General features: G+C 35.1%; 1 protein-coding gene across 9 annotated transcripts in view; it reads right to left on the bottom strand.

The window, feature by feature from the left end:
* The window catches only part of CNTLN (centlein), a 322,986-nt gene that overhangs the window by 203,461 nt on the left and 97,469 nt on the right, over nucleotides 1-22,056 (bottom strand). For 5 of the 9 annotated variants that reach the window (XM_072728210.1, XM_026001444.2, XM_072728209.1 and 2 more), the window contains 2 exons: nucleotides 21,066-21,200; nucleotides 20,290-20,469 (listed from right to left, as the gene is read on the bottom strand). In XM_072728210.1, coding sequence (XP_072584311.1) covers nucleotides 20,290-20,469; nucleotides 21,066-21,200 — 315 coding nt within the window. Of the gene's footprint in view, nucleotides 1-2,318; nucleotides 2,379-20,289; nucleotides 20,470-21,065; nucleotides 21,201-22,056 lie in introns of all 9 variants that reach the window. The other 4 variants (XM_026001442.2, XM_072728206.1, XM_026001441.2 and 1 more) reach the window with 1 other exon arrangement.

Below are 22,056 nucleotides of genomic sequence, written 5' to 3' on the forward strand. Positions count from 1 at the left end.
TATCAATATAATTTTATAACATTTGAGATTTCAATCATGCTCAGTTCTCCTGATTATAATGAAATTTTTCCTCAAGTTTTTCTAAGTTGGCTTTTTCCTCCAAATAATTCTTTTTTTCATTTTAAAACAATTTCAAAATTAATGTCATATTTCTAAAAGTGTATTTTCTACAAAGTGGATTATAAAACTAATTTTGGTTCTTTTCATAAAACACTAAGTAAATATAGTATCTAAATATAAAATAGTATCATAGTGCTATACTTTCATTATCTGCGAAAGTGAGCACCAGGTTTTACGTCAAGCACTACTTGACTCTAGCCAAGCTCTCATACTTCATATATTACCCTATAATAGCTACAGTAATATTTTAATGGCAAAATAATGGCTTTCAGCTAAGAAAACATTCTGGGTTCTTCTTAAATTTCCATTTATTACACAAAGAACAATGACAGGAAGAGAGAGAAGTGCCTGGGTGGTTCAGTTGGTTACTTGATTTCAGCTCAGGCCAGATCTCAGGTCCAGGGATAGGCCTCATATCACATTCTGTGATCAATGGGAGTCTGCCCCAGGATTCTCTCTCTCTCTTACCCTCTACCCCTCCCCGCACTCATGTACGTTCTATTCTCCCCACACCCAAAATAAATTTAAAACTCTTTTTAAAAAAAAGAAAGAGAAGGAAAAAAGAGTATTGGCATGGATATGAGAAAGGTGAAACCCTGGTGAACTGCTGGTGGAATTATAAATGATGCAACCTGTATGGAGGGGTGGTTAACTGCTCAAAACATTGAAAATGTAACTACTAGTGGCACCTGGGGGGCTCACTCGGTTAAGTGTCACTAGCTCAGGTCATGATCTCAGGGTCCAGGGATCAAGCCCCATGTTGGGCTATTATACTCAGTGGGAAATGTGCTTGTTCCTCTCCCATGCTCCTTCCCCCACTTGTAGTCTCTGTCTCTGCCTCTCAAATAAAGAGAATCTTTAAAAATTTTTTAAAAATAAAAATCAAAAATCAATAAAAATGTAACTACCATATAATCCAGCAACCTCAATTCTTGGTATATATTCAAAAGAATGGAAATCAGGGTCTTGAAGAGATATTCACACACCCATGTTCATACCAGCACTGTTTACAATAACCAAGTCATAGAACCACCCATATGATGGATGAATAGATTCAAAATGGGGTCTATATATAAAATAAAAAACAAGGAAGCCTTAAAAAGAAAGGAAATCCTGTCACATGTTACAACATGGATGAACCTTGAGGACACTATGCTAAATTAAATACAATGATTTATTTAATTACTGTAAGATTCCACTTTATATGAGGCATCTAAAGTAGTCAAATTCATGGATAAAATTAGAATGGTAGTTACCAAGGGCTGGGTGAAAAAGGGGAAAACAAGGAATTAATTAAATAGTACAGGGGATCCTTGGGTGGCTCAGCAATTTAGTGCCTGCCTTTGGCCCGGGGCACTATCCCGGAGTCCCGGAATGAAGTCCCACATCGGGCTCCCTGCATGGAGCCTGCTTCTCCCTCTGCCTGTGTCTCTTTCTCTCTCTCTCTCTCTCTCTCTCTCTCTCTCTCTCTCTGTCTCTTATGAATAAATAAATAAAATCTTTAAAAAAACAATTAAATAGCAGAGACATGTAGTTCTACAAGTCAAAAAATCCTAATATATCTTTTACAGCAACGTATATTTAGTACTACTAAACTTTATACATAAAAATTATTATAGTGGTAAATTTTGTTATGTGGTTTTTACCACAATTTTTTAAAAAGGAAATTTTGGAGTGCCTGGGTGGCATCAGACTCTTCATTCTGGTTCAGGTCATGATCTCAGAGTTGTGAGATCAAACCCTGCATCAGGCTCCATGCTATGATTCTCTCTCACCTTCTTCCTCTGGCCCTCCCCCTCTCCTCACTGTATGGTCTCTCTCTCAAAATATGTAAATAAATATAAAGGAAATTTTAACATACGCAACACATGTATGGAACTTGAAATCACTGTGTAAAGCAAAATAAGCTAGTTCTAAAAACTAAAAATACTGTATAATTCCACTTATATGAGATATCTAGAATGGTCAAACTCATAAAAAAACTAGAATGGTAGATGCCACGGGCAAGAGTGAGGGAAAAATAAGAGAGTTGTTAAATGAGTACAGATTCACTTTTAGAAGATGAAAAAGGTCTGGATATTGGCTGCGGTAATGTGAATATACTCAACACTATTGAACTGTACACTTAAAAATGGTAAAGATTGTAAATTTTGTTATGTGTGCTTTACCACAGTTAAAATTATTTTTAAAAAACTAACCTGACAGAGAAATCCAACTTTAATTTTCCCATACTGTGAAGCAATTTGTGTCCCAGGACACTGTCAAAAACAACAGAAAAATCAGCCAGCAATTTTTGGTGACCAAGAGCTGGGTGTGATAACAACAGTGACAGACAATAAAAAGAAGAGACAGTGAGGGAGATCTCCGCTAAAATCACTATGATCCCAGGGTTAATGTGTACATGTCCAAGTATGTGCTTTCTGAAAAGTAGGGGAAATAGATTAATATGGTCCAGCCAAACCACTAGACAAACAAGTAAGCAGACATCCCTGAGGATGGGGTAGTGAGGAATCAGTATCCAAAACTGCTATTGTATACAATTTAAAATGTCCATTTTCCAACAAAAAATTACAACATGCTATGAAAGAGGAAAGTATCATCCATACAAAGGAGAGGAAGCAGGCAATAAAAATAACTAATGAAAACCATACTTTAAAATGCAACCTATTATTAAAAAACAAAAAAAGATAAAATTACAAGGTAATATCCAATTTTAAAAAATGCCAATAAAGTGATATAAATTATTTTAAAACATCCAAAATAGAAATGGAAATTCTGGTGTTAAAAAACAAAACAGCCAAAATGAAGAGCACAAAAAAATTCACTAAGGTAGCTGGATATTTAATATGAGACAATAATAATAAGAAAAAAAGATCAAACAAATTCAAAAAAAAATTAATAGCCCCAGAGAAATGTGGACATCGCAAAATACACAAACATAAGAATAATGGGACTTCAAGAAGAACAGGCAAGAGAATAAAAAACAGAAGAAAAATTCAAAATATAATGACTGAAAACTACCCAAAAATGTTGAAAAAAATTAATCTAAACATCCATGAAGCTCAACAATCTCCAAGTATTATAAATATACAAATCCACAGACACATAGTAAAAATACTGAGAAGCAAAAACAAGAAAATCTTACAAACCACAAGAGACAAACCACTCCTCATTTCCAGGAGAGCTCAATAAAATTAACTGACTTTTCTTCAGAAATAATGGATGCCAGAGACAGTGAGATAACAATTCCAAGTGCTCAAATACACACACACACACACACACACACACACACACACACACACACATATATATATATAACCATCTTTTAAAAATGCAGTTGATGAATGACATCGGGAAAATAGCAGGATATGCAGAATCAAGCACTCTTGCCCCGGCAGAAATATCAAAAAGCAAGCAGAAATTCTCAGAACCAATGTTAGAAAAACTATGGAATGCATTCAAAGGTTTATAGCAACCATGCGAATGCTTAGCTAAAAAAATTCAACTTAAAAATGGAACAAGATTTATGGAGCTTTCACTTGCCCTTCTTGCCACACTGTCTCCAGCAAGCAGACCATTTTAAAGCCTGTGAAACTTGAAGCAGTGCTATTCTTAGAATGGCAGCAACCCATATTCCCTGTTGAAAATCCTACTCCCTGGTTTGTAAGGAAACAGAAACAGACTTTTCAGTAAATTAATACATGTATATGCTCTAATTTATTTGTGGGCTACCTGAAGTTATGATGCAAAGTGATTATGTCTGTTTGACCTAACTGGGAACAAAGACTGGAAAAATGAAGGAAATGGCACAAAATACCACAAGGTAAACTAAACCACAGATGTGTGGGACAAAAGATTATTGGTTGAGATATACAACAGAATGCCTCAGAAATAGGAGCAAAGGCTATGGGAGATCCCTGGGGACATTAGGACATTCAAAAATACCCACTGATTTGGGAGAGTTTAGAAAGCCACACACAGGCTCAGAGAAAGATGCATCTTCAGAAAAGAGAATATCCAAAGTTTTACGCTCAGCTGACCTCTGAGCTCAGTGCAAATATGAATAGGTATTGAAGGAGTGTCTTAGTAGAAGGTCAATACAAAGAATGGGAGAGGGATTTGTTTTGTTTCTGTGGATGTGTGGTTTTTATTTTTGTGGGTGTTCTGGGGGTTTTTTGCTTCTTTTTGTTCTGTTCATTTTGGTTCCTGCCATTCAAGGAAAACTCTGACACATGAGATAAACAAAAGGATAGAAACCTCAGTGACCTCACACAACAGGAGCAGACTCTTATAAATGTAGATTGGAAGATTATCTAAACAGACTACCACAGTCTTCAACAATTAAAACAGCAGCAAGGCTTCAGGAAGGGGTAGAATCTGACTTCTAGAGTTACCACATTAAAATACTCAAATGCCTAACTTTCAACAACAAAAATATCACAAGGCATACAAAAAATAAAAATAAAAACAAGAAACTATGTCCTTACCAAAGGAACATAAAAATTAACAGAAACCATTCCTGAGGAACCCCAGATATCATATTTATAAAGCAACTACTTTAAAATAACTACCCTAAATATACTTACAGAGTGAAAAATACATACACACACACACACACGTGTGTGTGTGTGTGTGTGTGTGTATAAAGTCTACAGGAAATCAGAAAATGCAATGTATAAACCAAAAGAATATCAATTAGAGAAAGAAATTATTAAAAGAAATCAAACAGAAATTCTGGAGCTAAAAAACATATAGTAACAGAAATAGATGATTCTCCAAGGCATTCAACAACAGATGCAGAGCAGGCAAAAGAAAATCAGCAAACTAGAAGAAGAAACATGTGAAATTACTGAATCCGAGCACCAAAAAAGAACACGAAGAAAAGTAAACGGAATATATGAAAACTTTGGTACACTATTAAGTACACCAACACACACATTATGGGAGTCCCAAAAAGAGAAGAGACAGAAGAGGAAACAGAAATAACATCTGAAGAGATAATGGCCATGACCAGTCCAATTTTGATAAAAGACATGCACCTACAAATCCAAAGTCCTCAAAAAACTCCCAAGAATAAGCAAAAGAAAGAGACACACAAAGTATTATCAATCTTTTGAAATTCAGCCCCTACAAAAAGAATTTTGAAAGTAAGAGTGACTTGTCACATATAAGAGATCCTTAATGAGATTTTTAACTAATTTCTCATCAGAAACCATGGAGTCTTGAAGGCAGTGTGATAATATATTTAAAATGCTGAAAATAAAGAAATGTCAACACACTCAGCAAAATGGTCCTTCCAAATTTATAGAGTAATTAAGAGTTTCAGAGATAAACAAAAGGAACACATAAAGAGTGTTTATTAGGGATCCCTGGGTGGCGCAGCGGTTTAGCGCCTGCCTTTGGCCCAGGGCGCGATCCTGGAGACCCGGGATCGAATCCCACGTCGGGCTCCCGGTGCATGGAGCCTGCTTCTCCCTCTGCCTGTGTCTCTGCCTCTCTCTCTCTCTCTGTGTGACTATCATAAATAAAAAAAAAAAGAGTGTTTATTAATAATGGAGGCTGAGGGGGTTCATTAATAGAGCTGCCCTACAAGAAATACTAATGGGAGTCCTTCAGATTGAAACAGAAGGAACTAAGATTGTAAATCAAAGCCACATGAAGAAATAAAGACCCCAGTAAAGATAAATCCATAGGCCAGTATTATTATATAATATTTGGTTTGTAACTCTATTTTTAATTTACCATATTTCAAAGACAAGCATACAAAATTATAGGTCTACATTACAGGGCACACAATTCATAATGATGTATCTTGTGATAACAATAATGTAAAGTAGAGGGAAAGAATAATATAGATAAGTTTTAATATTGCTATAGTATAAGATGAGATCAATTCAAATTATATAGTTTTAAGTTCATGATGATATATGTAAACCCATGGTAGCCACAAAGAAAATATATCAACAGAATACACACAAAAAAATGAGAAAGGAATCAAAATGTGCCACTATAACAAATCAACTAAACACAAAGGAAGACAATAACTGAGGAAATGAGGGAGAAAAATACCTATCAGACATACAGTGAACAAAAAATAAAATGTCAGAAGTTAATCCTGTCTAACTAGTAATTATTTTAAATATAAACATACATATATTTAATTCTCTAATCAAAAGTCAGATATTGGCAGAATGGGTAAAGAAAGCATTACATGATACTATGTTGATTAAAACAGACTCGTTTTTTAAAATACTTTATTTATTTATTCATAGAGACACAGAGAGAGAGAGAGGCAGAGACACAGGCAGAGGGAGAAGCAGACTCTATGCAGGGAGCCTGACGTGGGACTTGATCCCGGGTCTCCAGGATCACACCCCGGGCTGCAGGCAGTGCTAAACTACTGTGCCACCGGAGCTGTGCAAGACAGACTCATTTTAAATAAGTCTGTCAGATAAATATTATATAATGTCACTCATATGTGGAATTGAAAAAACAAATGAACAAAGAAAAAATGGACACACAAAAAAAACCCCACTTAAATATAGACAACAAACTAATAGTTATCAAGGTGGAGGGATGAGTGAAATAAGTGAAAGGGATTTAAGGGTAGACTTATCATGATGAGTACAAAGTAATGTATAAAATTTCTGAATCATGGGCAGCTCCAGTGGCACACAGGTTTAGAGCCGCCTGCAGCCCAGGGCGTGATCCTGGAGACCCTGGATAGAGTCCCACATCAGGCTCCCTGCATGGAGCCTGCTTCTCCCTCTGCCTGTGTCTCTGCCTCTCTCCCTCTCCCTCTCTCTCTCTCTCTCTCTCTCTCTCTTTCTCTGTGTCTCTACGAATAAATAAATAATATCTTTTTAAAAAAATAAATAAAATCTCTGAATCATAACAATATACCTCTCAAACTGGTATAACACACTGTGTTAATTAAACTGAAATTAAATATTTTTTAAAAAGACACCCATTTTAGATCCAAAGACACAAACAGATTGAAAATGAAAGAATGGGAAAAGATAAGTGTGAAAATAACAGCCAAAGAGAGCTGGAATAGACATAACAATATTGGAAAAAATATACTTTAAGAAAAAAAAACTGTTACAAAAGAAAAAGGAGGACTCTTATAATGATTAAAGAGTCAATTCAGGAATGCCTCAGTGGCTCAGTGTTTGAGTGTCTGCCTTCGGCTCAAGTTGTGATATCAGGTCCTGGGATCAAGTCCATATCAGGCTCCCGGGAGGGAGCCTGCTTCTCCCTCTGCTGATGTTTCTGCCTCTCTCTGTGTGTCACTCATGAAGAAATAAATAAAATATTTTAAAAAAGAGTCAATTCAACAAGAAGATATAACTTTATAAATGCACGTGCACAAAAAAAAGAGCCCTTAAATAAACAATTACAGAATTAAAAGGAGAAATAGTTCTCTACAGTAAAACTGGAAAATTCAATACTCCACTTTAAATAATGAATAGAACATTTAGACAAAAGGTCAACAAGGATGAAGAGCACCTAAACAACAGTCTAAACTAAGTAGCCCTAACAGATGTATATGTAACACTCTACTCCAAAACAGGAGAATACACGTTTTTCTCAAGTACATGTGGAACATCCTCCATATCCAACCCTATGTTAGGCCATAAGACAATTCTTAATCAAATTTAAAACATTATAATTATATGAGTATCTTTTCCAACTATAGTAGATTGCAGCTAAAACTTAATAATAGAAGAGAAACTTAAAGTAGTATGTAGAAATTAAACAATATACTCATAAACAACCAATTAGTCAAAGAAGAAATCACAAGAGAGAAAATATTCAGAGATGAATGAAAGCAAAACATAAATACTAATACAGGATGCAGCAAAGGCAGTACTCAGAGGGAAATTTATAGCTATAAATGCCAACATTAAAAAAGAAAACATATCTGAGATTAATAATCTAATTTTACACCTTGAAGAAATAGAAAATATATGTCAAAGTAAAACCAAAGAGAAAAGAAGTAAAAAAGATTACTGTGAAAATTTTTTAAAAACGAAACAGCAAAACAATAAAGAATAAATTAAAAGCAAAAGTTGACTCTTTGAAAATAGCAACAAAATTAACAAACCATTAGTTAGAATGACAAAAAAGAGAAAGGACGCAGATGCCCAAAATTAAAAATGAAAGTAAAGACACTACTACAAACCATACAGAAATAAAAAGGATTATTAGAGAATACTGTAAGCAGTTGTACATCAACAAATTTTATAACCAAAATGAAATTGACAAATTCTTAGAAACACACAAATTACCTCAACCAATTCAAGAAGAAATAGAAAATCTCAACAGGCCTTCAACAACTGAAGAAGTTTAATCAGTTATCAACACTACCCAACAAAAAAATTCTAGAACCAGATCACTTCACTGGTGAATTACACCAAACATTTTATGTTTTCATTTACTTGAGAGAAAGAGATAGAGCACAGAGGGCAGAGAGCAGAGGGAGAGAAGCAGACTCCATGCTGAGTGCAGAGCCCAATGCAGGCTCAATCTCAGAACCTTGAGGATCATGACCCAAGCTAAACTCAAGAGTCAGATGCTTAACAGACCGAGCCACCCAGGCACCCTTCTAATAAACATTTTTAAAGAATGAATACCAATTCCTCTTGAATTCTTCCAAAAAATGGAAGAGATGTAAGAGAAGGAAACATTTTCTAATCTATTCCACAAGGCCAGGTTTATTTCATACCCAAACCAGAGAGATAAAAATATCCCAGCAGCGTAGAGTTGGCTTAACAGCCAAATTCACATAAAATAACATAGTATACCCATTGAATAAAAAACAAAAATCAATGATCATTTCAATAGATGTAGAAAAATTCTTTGCCAAATTCCAAAACCCCTTCATGATAAAACAACAACACTCAAAAACTAGGAATAGAAGGAAGCTTCCACAATCTGATAAAGTATAACAAAAAATCCTCAGAGCAAATACCATACTTTAGGGTGAAAGAGTATATCCTTTCCCCCATGAGATCAGAAACAAGATGCAGATGTTTACTCTTTTTTCTATTCAACTTTATACTAGAGATTCTAGCCAGGGTAGTGGGCAATAAAATGAGATAAAAGGCATCCAGATTTGAAAAGAAGTAAAATTAACTCTACTTGTAGATGATATGATCTTCCCATAGAAAGTCCTATAGAATCAACACTATTGAACTAGGTTGCAGAATATAAGATCACTATATAAAAATTAATTATATGTCTATACATTAGGAATGAACCACCCAAAAAGGAAATGGAAGCAACCATTCCACTTAGAATAGCATAAAAATTAATTAAATATTAGGAATAATACATACCCATAGAAGTGCAAAGCCATACTCTGAGAACCACAAAACATTACTGAAAGAAATTAAAGTAAACCTTAAAAAATGAAACACCTCATATAGATGGATTGGAAGTAATAATATTGCTAAGATAGTGATATTTGCCAAATTGATCTTCTGAGTCAAGGCAATCTTTATCAAAATAAGCTGAGCTTGCTTTTTGGGGGAAGAAACAGAAAAGATGATTCTCAAATTCACATGGAAATGCAAGAGACTCAAAATAGCCAATTTTGAAAAAGAAGAAAAATTTAGATGACACACATATCCCAATTTAAAAATCAAATGATTACATATCTACAATAATCAACAATATGGCACAGACATGAGGATAAATGTGCAAATCATATGGACAGAATAGAGGTCCATTTTAAGTCCTTATATTTACAGTCCACTGATATTTAATAAAGATGCCAAGACAGATGCAAGGAGAATAGTCTTTTTCAACAAATGGTGTTTGGACAACTGAATAACACATGTAAAAGAGTAAACTTGGATTCCTGTCAAACACCATATTCAAAATTAACTCAAAGTGGATGAAAGAATTAAATGTAAGATGTAAAAATATAAATTCTTAGAAGAAAACATAGGTGTCCATCTCCTAGATCTTTGATTAGGCAATAGTTTCTCAAATATGACACCAAGAGCATGGGTAACAAAAAGTACATAAATATCAAAATTTAAAACTTTTATGTTTCAAAAACACCATTAATAAAGTAAAAACAATTCTAAGAATTGAAGAAAAAGGTCTCAAATTATATAGCTGAAAAAATACTTGTATTCAGAAGTATCTGTAAATGGAATGAAATATGCATTTCTTCAAAAATAGACAAATTGCCAATACCATATGAAAAGATGCTCAATATCATTAGCCATCTGGGAAATGCAAATCACAACCACAATGAGATAACACTTCATATCCACAAAAGTGAGTATAATCAAAAAGGCAGACAATGACAAGTACTGATAAGAACAAAAAGAACTTTCATACGCTGCTATTCACAATGTAGAGTGGTGCAGATGCTTCTGAAAAGTCTGACAGTTCCCAAAAGCTTAAAATCCGTTACCATATGACCCAGTAATCTCAATCCTTTCTATGTATCTAAGAAAAATAAAAATATATGTAGGTATATATGAAATTTTGTACACAAATGATCATAGGAACATTACTGAAGGCACAAATATCCATCTACTGACAATAAATAAATAAAATGTAGGATAGCTATGTAATGGAATATTATTCCACAATAACAAGGAATGTGGTACTGATACATGCCATAACATGGACAAACACTGTAAACATCATTCTAAATAGAAGAAGTGAGTCACAAAAGACCATATACTATTATTTTATTTATATGAAATGTTTAGAATAGACAAATCTTTACAGAAAGAAAACAGATTACTGGTTATCAAGGGCTGCACAATGAAAGGGTAAATGTAGAGTGATTGCTAAAGGTTACAGGGTTTCTTTTTAAAATGATGAAAATGTTCCAGAAGTAATTGTGGTAATAACTGAACAATTTTGCATAAACTAAAAACTAGTGCACGTTGGGAATTTTAAATGAGTTACATGTGAATTATATGCCAATTAATATTTTAGAAAAAAATACAAAGTTTTCTTAATGTACAATGTAATTATATAACTTAGAAAAATCAAAAAATATAAAAATTTTTAGAGTAAGATTAGAAAAAATTATTGAAAATAAAGTTAAATCAGTAACAATCCTGTCTCCTAGAAATAATTAAAATATAATTTAAAATACTACTTACCACTATACAATTTTTTTACAATAATATTAGTAGCTAGGACTAAATTTAGTAACAGTGGACAATGCCATTTTAAGAAAGATACAAAATCTTTTTTATGTAAATTCAATTAGCCAACATATAATAATACATCATTAGTTTCAGTTCAACAATTCATCAGTTGCATATAGCAACCAGTGCTCATCATATCATATGCCCTACTTAATGCCCACCACCCAATTATCCCATTCCCCCATCTACCTCCCCTCATTTTTTTTCCTATAGTTAAGAGTCTTTCATGGTTTTTCTCCCTCTGTGATGACTTTCATCCAGTTTTCTCTCCTTTCCCCTACGATCCTCTGCACTGTTTCTTATATTCCACATATGAGGGAAGCCATATAATTGTCTTTCTCTAATTGACTTATTTCACTTAGTGTAACACCCTCCAATTCCAACCACATCAATGTTAAATGGTAAGTATTCATCCTTTCTGATGGTTGGGTAATATTCCATTACCATTGTACATATATACCACATCCTCTTTATCCATTCATCTGTCGATGGACATTGCAACTCTTTCCATAGTTTAACTATCATGGATGTAGCTGCTATAAACATTGGCATGCAGGTGCCTCTTTGGATCAATGCATTTCTATCTTTGGGGTAGATACCTAGTAGTGCAAATCCTGGGTCACAGAGTAGCTCTATTTTTAACTTCTTGGGAACCTCCATACTACTCTCCAGAGTGTCTGTACCAACTTGTATTCCCACCAACAGTGTAAGAGGTTTCCCCTTTCTCTGTATCCACAAAACACTTGTTGTTTCAGGAATTGTTAATTTTAGCCATTCTGACTGGTATGAGACGGAATCTCATTGTGTTTTTTTTTCCCTTTTTTAAAGATTTTACCTATTCATTCATGAGAGAAACAGAGAGAGAGGCAGAGACATAGGCAGAAGGAGAAGCAGGTTCCCCTCAGGGAGCCCAATGCAGGACTCAATCCCAGGACCCTGGGATCACGACCTGAGCCAAAGGCAGACACTCAACCACTGAGCCACCCAGGTGCCTTCATTGTGGTTTTGATTTATATTTCCCTGATGCCAAGTGATATAGAGCATTTTTTCATGTGTCTGTTGGCCATGTAGATGTCTTCTTTGTAGAAATATCTGCTCATGTCTTCTGCCTATTTCTTGACTGGGTTGTTTGTTTTGGGGGGGGGTTGAGATTGGTAAGTTATTTATAGATCTTGGATACTAGTCCTTTATCTGTCATTTGCAAATATCTTCTCCCATCCTGTGGGCTTTTAGTTTTGTTGACTGTTTCCTTTACTGTGCAGAAGTTTTATCTTGATTAAGTCCTAATACTTCATTTTTGCTTTTGTTTCCCTTGCCTTTAGAGATGTATCTTCCAATAAGTTGCTGTGGCCAAAGTCAAAGTGGTTGTTGCCTGTGTTCTCCTCTAGGATTTTGATGGACTCCTGTCTCACATTTATAGGTGTTTCATCTATTTTGAGTTTATCTTTGTGTATGGTGTAAGAAAATAGCCCAGTTTTATTCTTCTACATGTGGCTGTCCAATTTTTCCAACACCATTTGTTGAAGACATTGTCCTTTATCCATTGAATATACTTCCCTGCTTTGTCAAAAATTAGTTGACCACAGAATTGATTTCTGGGTCTGACTTCTGCTTTCTCCAGTCTATTCCACTGACCTATGTGTCCATTTTTGTGCCACTACCATATCGTCTTAATGTAATATAGTTTGAAGTCTGGCATTTTTATGCCACCAGCTTTAGGTTTCTTTTCCAATATCCCTCTGGCTATTTAAAGTCTTTTCTAGTTCCATACAAATTTTAGGATTATTTCAGTTCTATGAAAAAATGTCAATGGTATTTTGATAGGGATTGCACTGAATGTGTAGACTGCTCTGGACAGCATAGACACTTTAACAATATTTATGCTTCCAATCCATGAGCATGAAATGTTATTCCATTTCCTTGTGTCTTCAATTTCTTTTTTTAGTGTTCTGTAGTTTTAGAGTACAGATCCTTTTACCTCTTTGGCTTATTCCTAGGTGTCTTATGGTTTTGGTACAATTATAAATAGGATTGATTCCTTAATTTTTCTTTCTTCTGTCTCATTGCTGGTGTATAAAAATGCAACTAATTTCTGTGCATTGATTTTATATCCTGCCATATCACTGAAATCCTGTATGAGTTCTAGCAGTTTTGCGGTGGACTCTTTTGGGTTTTGCACATAAAGTATCATGTCAACTGCAAAGAGTGAAAATCTGACTTCTCTTTATCAATTTGAATGCCTTTTATTTCTTTTTGTTGTCTGCTTGCTGAGGCTAGGATAGGGATACTATTTTGGACAAAAGTGGTGATAGTGGACATCCATGTTGTGTTCCTGACTTTAGGGGAAAAGCTCTCCATTTTTTCCCACTGAGAATGATACTTGCTGTGGGTTTTTTGTAGATGACTTTTGATATTGAGGTATGGTCCCTCTATCCCTACACTGTGGAGAGTTTTAATCAAAAAAAGGATGTTATATTTTGTCAAATGTTTTTTCTGCATCAATTGAGAGAATCATATGCTTGTCATCTTTTCTTTCATTAAAGTGATCTATCATATTGATTTGCATATGTCAAATCACCCTTGCAGTCCAGGAATAAATCCCACTTTGTCATGGTGAATAATCCTCTTAATGTACTGCTGGATCCTTTTGACTCATATCTTGGTAAGTATTTTGGCATCCATGTTCATCAAGAATACTGGTCTTTAGTTCTCCTCTTTGGCCTTTCTCTGGTTTTGGGATCAAGGTAATGCTAGCTTCATAGAGGTAGTTTGGGTTTTCCTTCCATTTCAATTTTTGAAAAGCTATAAAAGAACAAGTATTAGTTTTTCTTTAAATGTTTGGTAGAATCCCCCTGGGAAAACATCAGGCCCTGGACTCTTGTTTATTAGGATATTTTTGATTACTGTTTCAATTTCTTTGCTGGTTATGGATCTGTTCATGTTTTCTATTCTTCCTGTTTCAAGCTTATAAGTTCCCAGGAATGCATACATTTCTTCCAGATTGCCTAATTTGTTGACATAGAGTTGCTCATAAGACGTTATTAAAATTGTTTGCATTTCCTTGATGTTGGTTATGATCTTGTGATCTCTCTTCTTTCATTCATGATTTTATTAATTTGGGTCCTTTCTCTTTTATTTTGATTAAGTCTGGCTAGGGGTTTACCAATCTTATTAATTCTTTCAAAAACCAGCTTTGAGTTTCATTGATGTGTTCTACTGTTCTTTTGGTTTCTATTTCATTGATTTCTTCTCTAATCTTTATTATTACTCTTCTCCTGCTGGGTTTAGGCTTTATTTGATGTTCTTTCTTCAGCTCCTTTAGGTATAAAGTTAGGTTGTGTATTTGAGACCTTTCTTCTTTCTGGAGAAAGGCTTGTGTAGCTATATACTTCCCTACCAGGCCAACCTTTGCTGCATCCCAAAAGTTTTGAACAGTTGTGTTTTCATTTTCATTTGTTTCCATGAACCTTTTAAATTCTTCTTTAATTTCCTGGTTGGCCCATTCATTCTTTAGTAGGATGCTCTTTTTTCTTAAAGATTTTATTTATTCATGAGAGACAAAGAGAAAGAGGCAGAGACATAGGCAGAAGGAGAAGTAGGCTCCTCATGGGGAGCCTAATACAGGACTTGATCCCAGGGTCCTGGGATTACACCCTGAGCTGAGGGCAGACATTCAACCACTGAAACCCAGTAGGATGTTCTTTAACCTCCACGTATTTGAGTTCCTTCCAAATTTCCTCGTGATTGAGTTCAAGTTTCAAAGCACTGTGGTCCAAAAATCTGCAGGGAATAATCCTAATCTTTGGTACCAGTTAAGACCTGATTTGTGACCCAGTATGTGGTCTATTCTGGAGAATGTTCCAGTGCACTCAAGAAGAATGTGTATTCTGTTACGTTAGGATAGAATGCTCTGAATATATGTTAAGTCCATCTGGTCCAGGGTGTTATTCAAAGCCCTTGTTTCCTTGTTGATCTTCTGATCTTCTTGGATGATCTATCTGTCCATTGCAGTGAGTGATGTGTTACAGTCCCCTATTATTGTATTATCAATCTGTTTCTTTAATTTTGTTATTAATTGGTTTATATAATTGGCTGCTCCCATATTAGGTGCATAAATATTTATCATTGTTATATCCGCTTGTTGTATAAACCATTTAAGTATGATATGTTGTTCCTCTTTGTCCCTTGCTACAGTCTTTGGTTTAAAATCTAATTTGTCTGATATAAGAATTGCTACTCCACCTCTTTTTCATGTGCATTAACATGATAAATGGTTTGGTATTTTGGGGTCTAAAATGAGTCGCTTGCAGACAGCATATTGATGGGTCTTATTTATTTTTATCAAATCTGATACCCTGTGTCTTTTGATTGGAGCAGTTTGCCCATTTACATTCAGAGTAACTATGGAAAGATATGAATTTACTACCACTGTAGTACCTGTAAAGTTACCATTTCTGTGGATTTTCTTTGTTTCTTTCTGGTCTGTTTCTTTTGGGCTCTCTCTTCACCTACAGTATCCCCTTTAATATTTCTTGCAGGACTGGTTTAGTGATCACAAATTCTTTTAGTTTCTGTTGGTCCTGGAAGCTCTGTATCTCTCCTCTCATTCTGAATGACAGCCTTGCTGGATAAAGTATTCTTGGCTGCATTTTTTTTCATTTAGTACCCTAAATATCATGCCAGCTCTTTCTAGTCTACGAGGTCCCATGGATAGGTCTCCTGCCAGTCTAATGCTCCTACGCTTGTACCTTAAGGACCTCTTGTCTTGAACTGCTTTTAGGATTTTCTCTTTATCTCTGAAATTCGCATGCTTCACTATTATATGTCAGGGTGTTGATCTATTTTTAATGATTTTGAGGGGAGTTATCTATACCTCTTGGACTTGAATGCCTCTTTCCTTCCCCAGACTAGAGAAATTCTCAGCTATGATTTTCTCAAATATACCTTCTGTCCCTCTTTCTCTCTGTCTTCTTCCTCAGGGACCCCAATAATTCTAATATTGTTTTACTTTTTGGTATCGCTGATTTCTTGAAACCTCTCCTCATGATTCATTAGTTGTTTTTCTCTCTTTTCCTCAGCTTCCTTCCTTTCCATCATTTTGTCTTCTATGTCACTGACTCTTCTACCTCATTTACCCTAGCTGTTGGAGCATCCATTTTATTTTAGCCTACATCACCATTAAAGCATCTCCATTAAAAGTTACCTATTTTAATTTTGGCCTTATTAGATTTTATTTCTGTACTAAGAAATTCCCTGTGTCTTTTATGCTTTTTTCAAGCCCAGTTAATAACTTTATAACCATTGTTCTGAATTCAGTTTCTGACATTTTACTTATATCCATATTGATTAGATCTATGGCAAGGATTATACCTCTATTATTTTCTTTTGCTGTGAATTTCTCCTTCTAGTCGTTTTGTCCAGAGAAAAATAAAGGGAATGAATGAATGAATGAGAAAACAAAATAAAAAAATATCAACCATGATCCCAGCGAAATATACACTAGACAAATCTGAAGAGGTCAGAAACCAAAAAAAGAAAAGAAAAAAAAAGGGAAAAAGAGAAAAAAGAGAATATAATCTCACAGGTGGACAAAACAGGGTTATCCTCTTGGACTTGGGTGTATTTTGGTCTCTTTATTAGAAGATACTAAACTTCAAAATTGTAAAGAAACAAAACTATATATATATATATATATATATATATATATCCCCTCAAATATATATATATATATTGAATACAGTAAAGGAAGCCAAAAATGAAGAATATATCTATAAAATGTAAATGTAGAAGTGAAAATTAAAAAAAGACTTAACAACCAAGAGTTGATAAAATGAAAAATTACTTGAAGAGGGGAAAAAAGAAAAAAAAAAAAGAAAATTTTAAACTGAATGACTAAAGGCTCATGAGAAAAAAACCTCAAACTCTATATACTATTCTCCCCTAGTGCAGGATTTTTTCAGTTGAGTGATCTATAAACTTGGTATTGGACTGATGTTCCTGCTAGTCTTCTAAGGAGGGCCCTGTTGCACTGATTTTCAGCTGGCTTTGCCTGGGCAGAGTTGTACCACCTCTTCCAGGGGGCCAGGCTCAGTTTAAGCTGCCTCAGGTTGCTCTATATGGCTTCTGTTCCCTGAAGGCTTTTTGTACTATCTCAGAGAGTGACAAAGAAAGTGAAAATGGCAGTGCCCAGATTTCTGGCCCGGAGCTGAACAATTGCTGTCCCCACTCTTCAGTGTACTCAGGGAAAAGCAGTCAATCCCTTTTGTGTGTATCAAACTCCTCGGACTGCTAGGATACATACCCACCCCAATGGGGGCGTGCCTCACCATGGTCCCACCCCTCCTAGGCCCCTGCTCAGGGGCAACTGCCTGATCCTGCACACATCCACACTGCTCCTCTGAGGGCAAGGAGCAGGATCTCCCAGGGGTTGTTGCTTGTTGGCCCCTGCTTGAAGAGCTATCAACCGATCATGCTGCGATTTGCAGTTTCTGGCAACACCTAGCTGAGAGGCCATTCCTGCTGGTTGACTGTAGCCATCCTCACCACTCCAGTGTTTGGAAACTGTGACACACTCAGGTAAGCATCACTGTTTCTGTAACCCTGGGATCCTAAGACCTAACCGTACTACCTGATTCTGCCCTGCTTCACCACTGGAGTACCTTTCAGGCAGTGATGCCCCTTACAGACGCAGACCTCTAAAAGCTCCAATTGTGTGCTTCACTGCTGTTTCACTTTCGGGTAACCAACTTATAGAGACTCCCTGCCCCCCCACCTCCCACCAATATCTTACCTTCTAATATAGCTTCTCAGATTCACCTATCTGCACCTGTTACCTTGCAAAAAGTGATCGCTTTTCTATTGGTAGAATTGTAGCAATTATTTTCTTACAGCTCAGGTTGAATTCACACATGTTCAGAATGATTTGATAGATAACGAGCTGAATTAAAGGGACCAAATGAAACATGGGTCCCCTATTCTTCTGCCATCTTCCCTCTTCCTTGAAAGTTACAAAATCTTATTCCACATAAATGAATGGTAATGTTACAATTCTCCAAATATTAATTCATAAACTAAGTGCGGTTCCAATCTACTTTCTAACAGAATTCTTCAGCAAAACTAATAAAATTGTTTCTTTTCTTTAAGATCTATTTATTTGAGAGAGAGAGAGAGAATGTGCACACAAACGCGTAAGAGGGGAGAAGCTGAGGGAGAGAGAGACTCTCCAGCAGACTCCCCCACTGACCCCAGAGACCCATGCGGGACTCAATTTCACAACCCAGAGATCATGACTTGACCTGAAGCTGAGTTCAACCAACTGAACTACCCAGGCACCCCAGAAACCAAATAGTTCTTAAGTATTATAAGATACTGGAGAAGCACATATAGGGCTCATGACTTAGAAAAATAAGAATAAAGAAGCAGAAGTTCTCTACCAAATAATGAGTCAAATTACAAAACTGCCATACCTAAAACCATGAAAATAATAAGATGTCCAAAAACAAACCTATACACACAGGAAAACTTTGAATGAGAGAGACTACATCACAAATCAATAAAGACTCCACCCTCCAAAATAAATTCTAAGTAGATTACAGACTTTGGAACAGAGAAAACTTTAGCATGTTAGATTCCTAATGTCAAAACATTAGAGAAGAAAACAGACTCTTTCAAAATCCACAAACTTCTCAAAGTCCAAGTCACCTTACTTGAGATTCATGGAACAGAAAGTACTTTAATATGTATAACAAAGTATTAAAAATACTTTGTATCCAGAATAAATTAAAAATGTCTATGGATCAATAAGACAAACTCTACAATTAAAAAAAATTCATAGAACATAAAGATCACAGCAAATCACAGAATGAACTATTTCAGTGGCAAATAGTCATCAGTGATATGAAAAGTATCACCAAACACTCCTGTACCTATGAATTAACATAAGGAAGTACCACTCACCCTTATTACGTTACCAAACTGCTTAAGGTTTCAGGGAAGCAGAAACTACATAAAAATTGAGAAAAACAAATGCACCAGAATTCAGTTCTCTCAATGGCTCAGTTGTTCCCTGATGATACCCTAAAAGATTTAATGTATTTCCTTAAAATGTGCAATGAGCAGATATTCACACACTCAGAGAAATGCACGCCCCTTCACCTCTAAAATAATTACACACACACATCCATACTTAGTATATTTTAATAGCTATATATGTATGTGCTTATGTTATATATTCTTTTTATATGTGCCTACATAGAGGCATTATCATATTTACTATTACAAAAATTTTCTTCTGACCTTTTCAGCAAAATCTATGGTAAAAACAAAAAACAAACAAACAAAAAAAACCCTGAAATCTAATAGAAAAAAAGCTAACAAAAACATTCTCAAGACGAAGAGAGAGCCACCAAAAAAGTATTATTTTGAAAAATACTGATGGACAAAAGATATAAGAATATTACAAAGGATGATAGTACCTTTTATCTTCTATGAAAATAAAATCTTACTATGAATAAGGCCCTCTTAAACCAAAGAAAAGCACCATCTTCAAAACACATATGAGTATTTTTCAACTGTTGTGTGCTTTTTTTTTTACATTTTATTTTTTAAAAGATCTGGAAAATACATTCTTAAAACTCTATTGTAATGAATTATAACTATATTTATAAATTTAAGCTCTAACTGAAAAAGTCAAACCTCATGATTCTAAGTATGTTTTTTCAAAACATGTTTTGAAATGCTATAGCCTTTATTTTTTAATGATTACATTTTAGATAACTATTTGAAGTCAGTTTCCTGCTTTGCAACATCAATTTTTAAAAAGCTGTGGGTCTTAAGTGAAGGAATATAAATTAATGCTGGTCCCCACTGGTGGATCTGAATATATAACTTGTTATTTAAAGAAAATCACATGTATAAACTTCCTATAAGAAGCTAGATCCAAAATAATGGCATTATTTTCATTCTCTCCACTCTCATTGCATACCTTTATTTTTGCATCAATGCTATATTTTTCTCTTCTCCAATGTGCTTCTTGCTTCCTCAGTTTCTCCAGGTCATTTAGCAGGTCAGTGCAGCGGGCACTTAATTTCTCATTTTCCTCCTCCAGATTTTTTATAACCAGTCTGTTTTGCTCTTCCTTATTTTGCACACACTCCTTAGTGTCCTGTAGAACAGTACCACAAGGGCCGATAAACAAACAAAAAAAAAGGTGAGAACTAATCAGCAAATATAAACTGTGCAGTTTTACCCTCACAGCAGCTTCTTCTATATTTGATGGCCAAGGTCACCTGTATACTTTTATTGGCCTCTTTTCATGCAGGTGGATGGGTCATATTTTTTCACTGGATGACAGCTTTGATGAGTACACATTTGCAAAGAGCCCATTAATTGATCAAGCTGCCTTTGATGCTGTCCCCAGCTATTTTTGAGACCCACACAGACATATCCTCCCAGACCTGGGTTTTATCAATTAATAATGCCAGTCCCATCAGAATCTAATTACAAGAAGCCACATATTCACACTCCTACTTTCTTAGCTCCATTTCCATCATTAACTATTTATCTGAAAGTTATAAAGCTTGGAGTCTTATCTTTAAAGCATCTTCCTCAGTTTTCACATGTGAGAAAACTGTGTGGTACAGCAGGGCCTAAGGCAATTTTTCCTCCGAGCTTGTCACTTTCTCTGCCACAAAGGCTGACAAAGCTTAAAGTAGGATTTCAAAGCAATAGTACAGTAAAACTAGGTACAAGCCAACACACCTTAACTTCTTGACTTTTATCTTTAAATTTCTTCTGCAAGTCACTGAATTCTTTCCTTAAGAAAGCATTTTCTTCATCAACTGCAATCTTCTGTTTAACAAGGTCATTTATTTCCTTTTTTAGTCCAGTTTCACTCTATGGAAAACATCGTAATTATTGGTAAGCGGGTATATCTGAGAAAAAAATTATTTTATTTAAAAGGTTTCAGATTTTGATTGATGGTATTAGGATTAACTAGCTTTCATAATAATGTCTGTTAACATAATTCTCATTTCTGGTGACCTGCTCATCAGTTTTCAAGTAAACAGTGCAAGTATGGTATGTTTATTACTTTAAGATAAGAACACATAAAAACTGGTTACCAAATACTAAGCCATATTCAGAAAGCAAACTTTTGGGATTCAGGTGCATAACAGAAGAAAAACAAAATTTTATAAACATTCCAATCAAAGAAAATGTGTATGTAGCTAAGACAGGAATCACCCTCTTATTTGAGTATCATTTGGAAGAAAACATTTTTTAGAGAAACATGGTTTTGTGAAGGCATTCAGAATTTTCAAGACTGGAAAATGGCAAGTTTCTTTTGGTACCAAAGATATCTTGCTTCATAGAAAAAAATATTCAGAATATTAGAACTGCCATAATTTGTAATTGTTCATTTCATTTGTCAGAGGTATCTGACAAATAATATCTAATCACAGGATGTGTCCATAACTCAGTTCTTAGTTTCACTCTTGTATCTACGGCTTTTTTAGGTGGTTGTGGATACAAGATTACTGATTAAGTCAGTTAAGCGTCCCACTCTTGATCTCAGTTCAGGTCATGATCAGAGTGGTGAGATTGTGCTCCATATCAGCACTGGGTGTAGAGCCTGCTGAAGATGCTTTCTCTTCCTCTCCCTCTGCCCTACCACCCTCCCACCACTGCTGTTTGCATATACATGTTCTCTTTAAAAATATATATACATATATAAATACTGAATACATCAAAA

Source organism: Vulpes vulpes, chromosome 12 (assembly GCF_048418805.1).
Source record: "Vulpes vulpes isolate BD-2025 chromosome 12, VulVul3, whole genome shotgun sequence".
Taxonomy (NCBI): Eukaryota; Metazoa; Chordata; class Mammalia; order Carnivora; family Canidae; genus Vulpes; species Vulpes vulpes.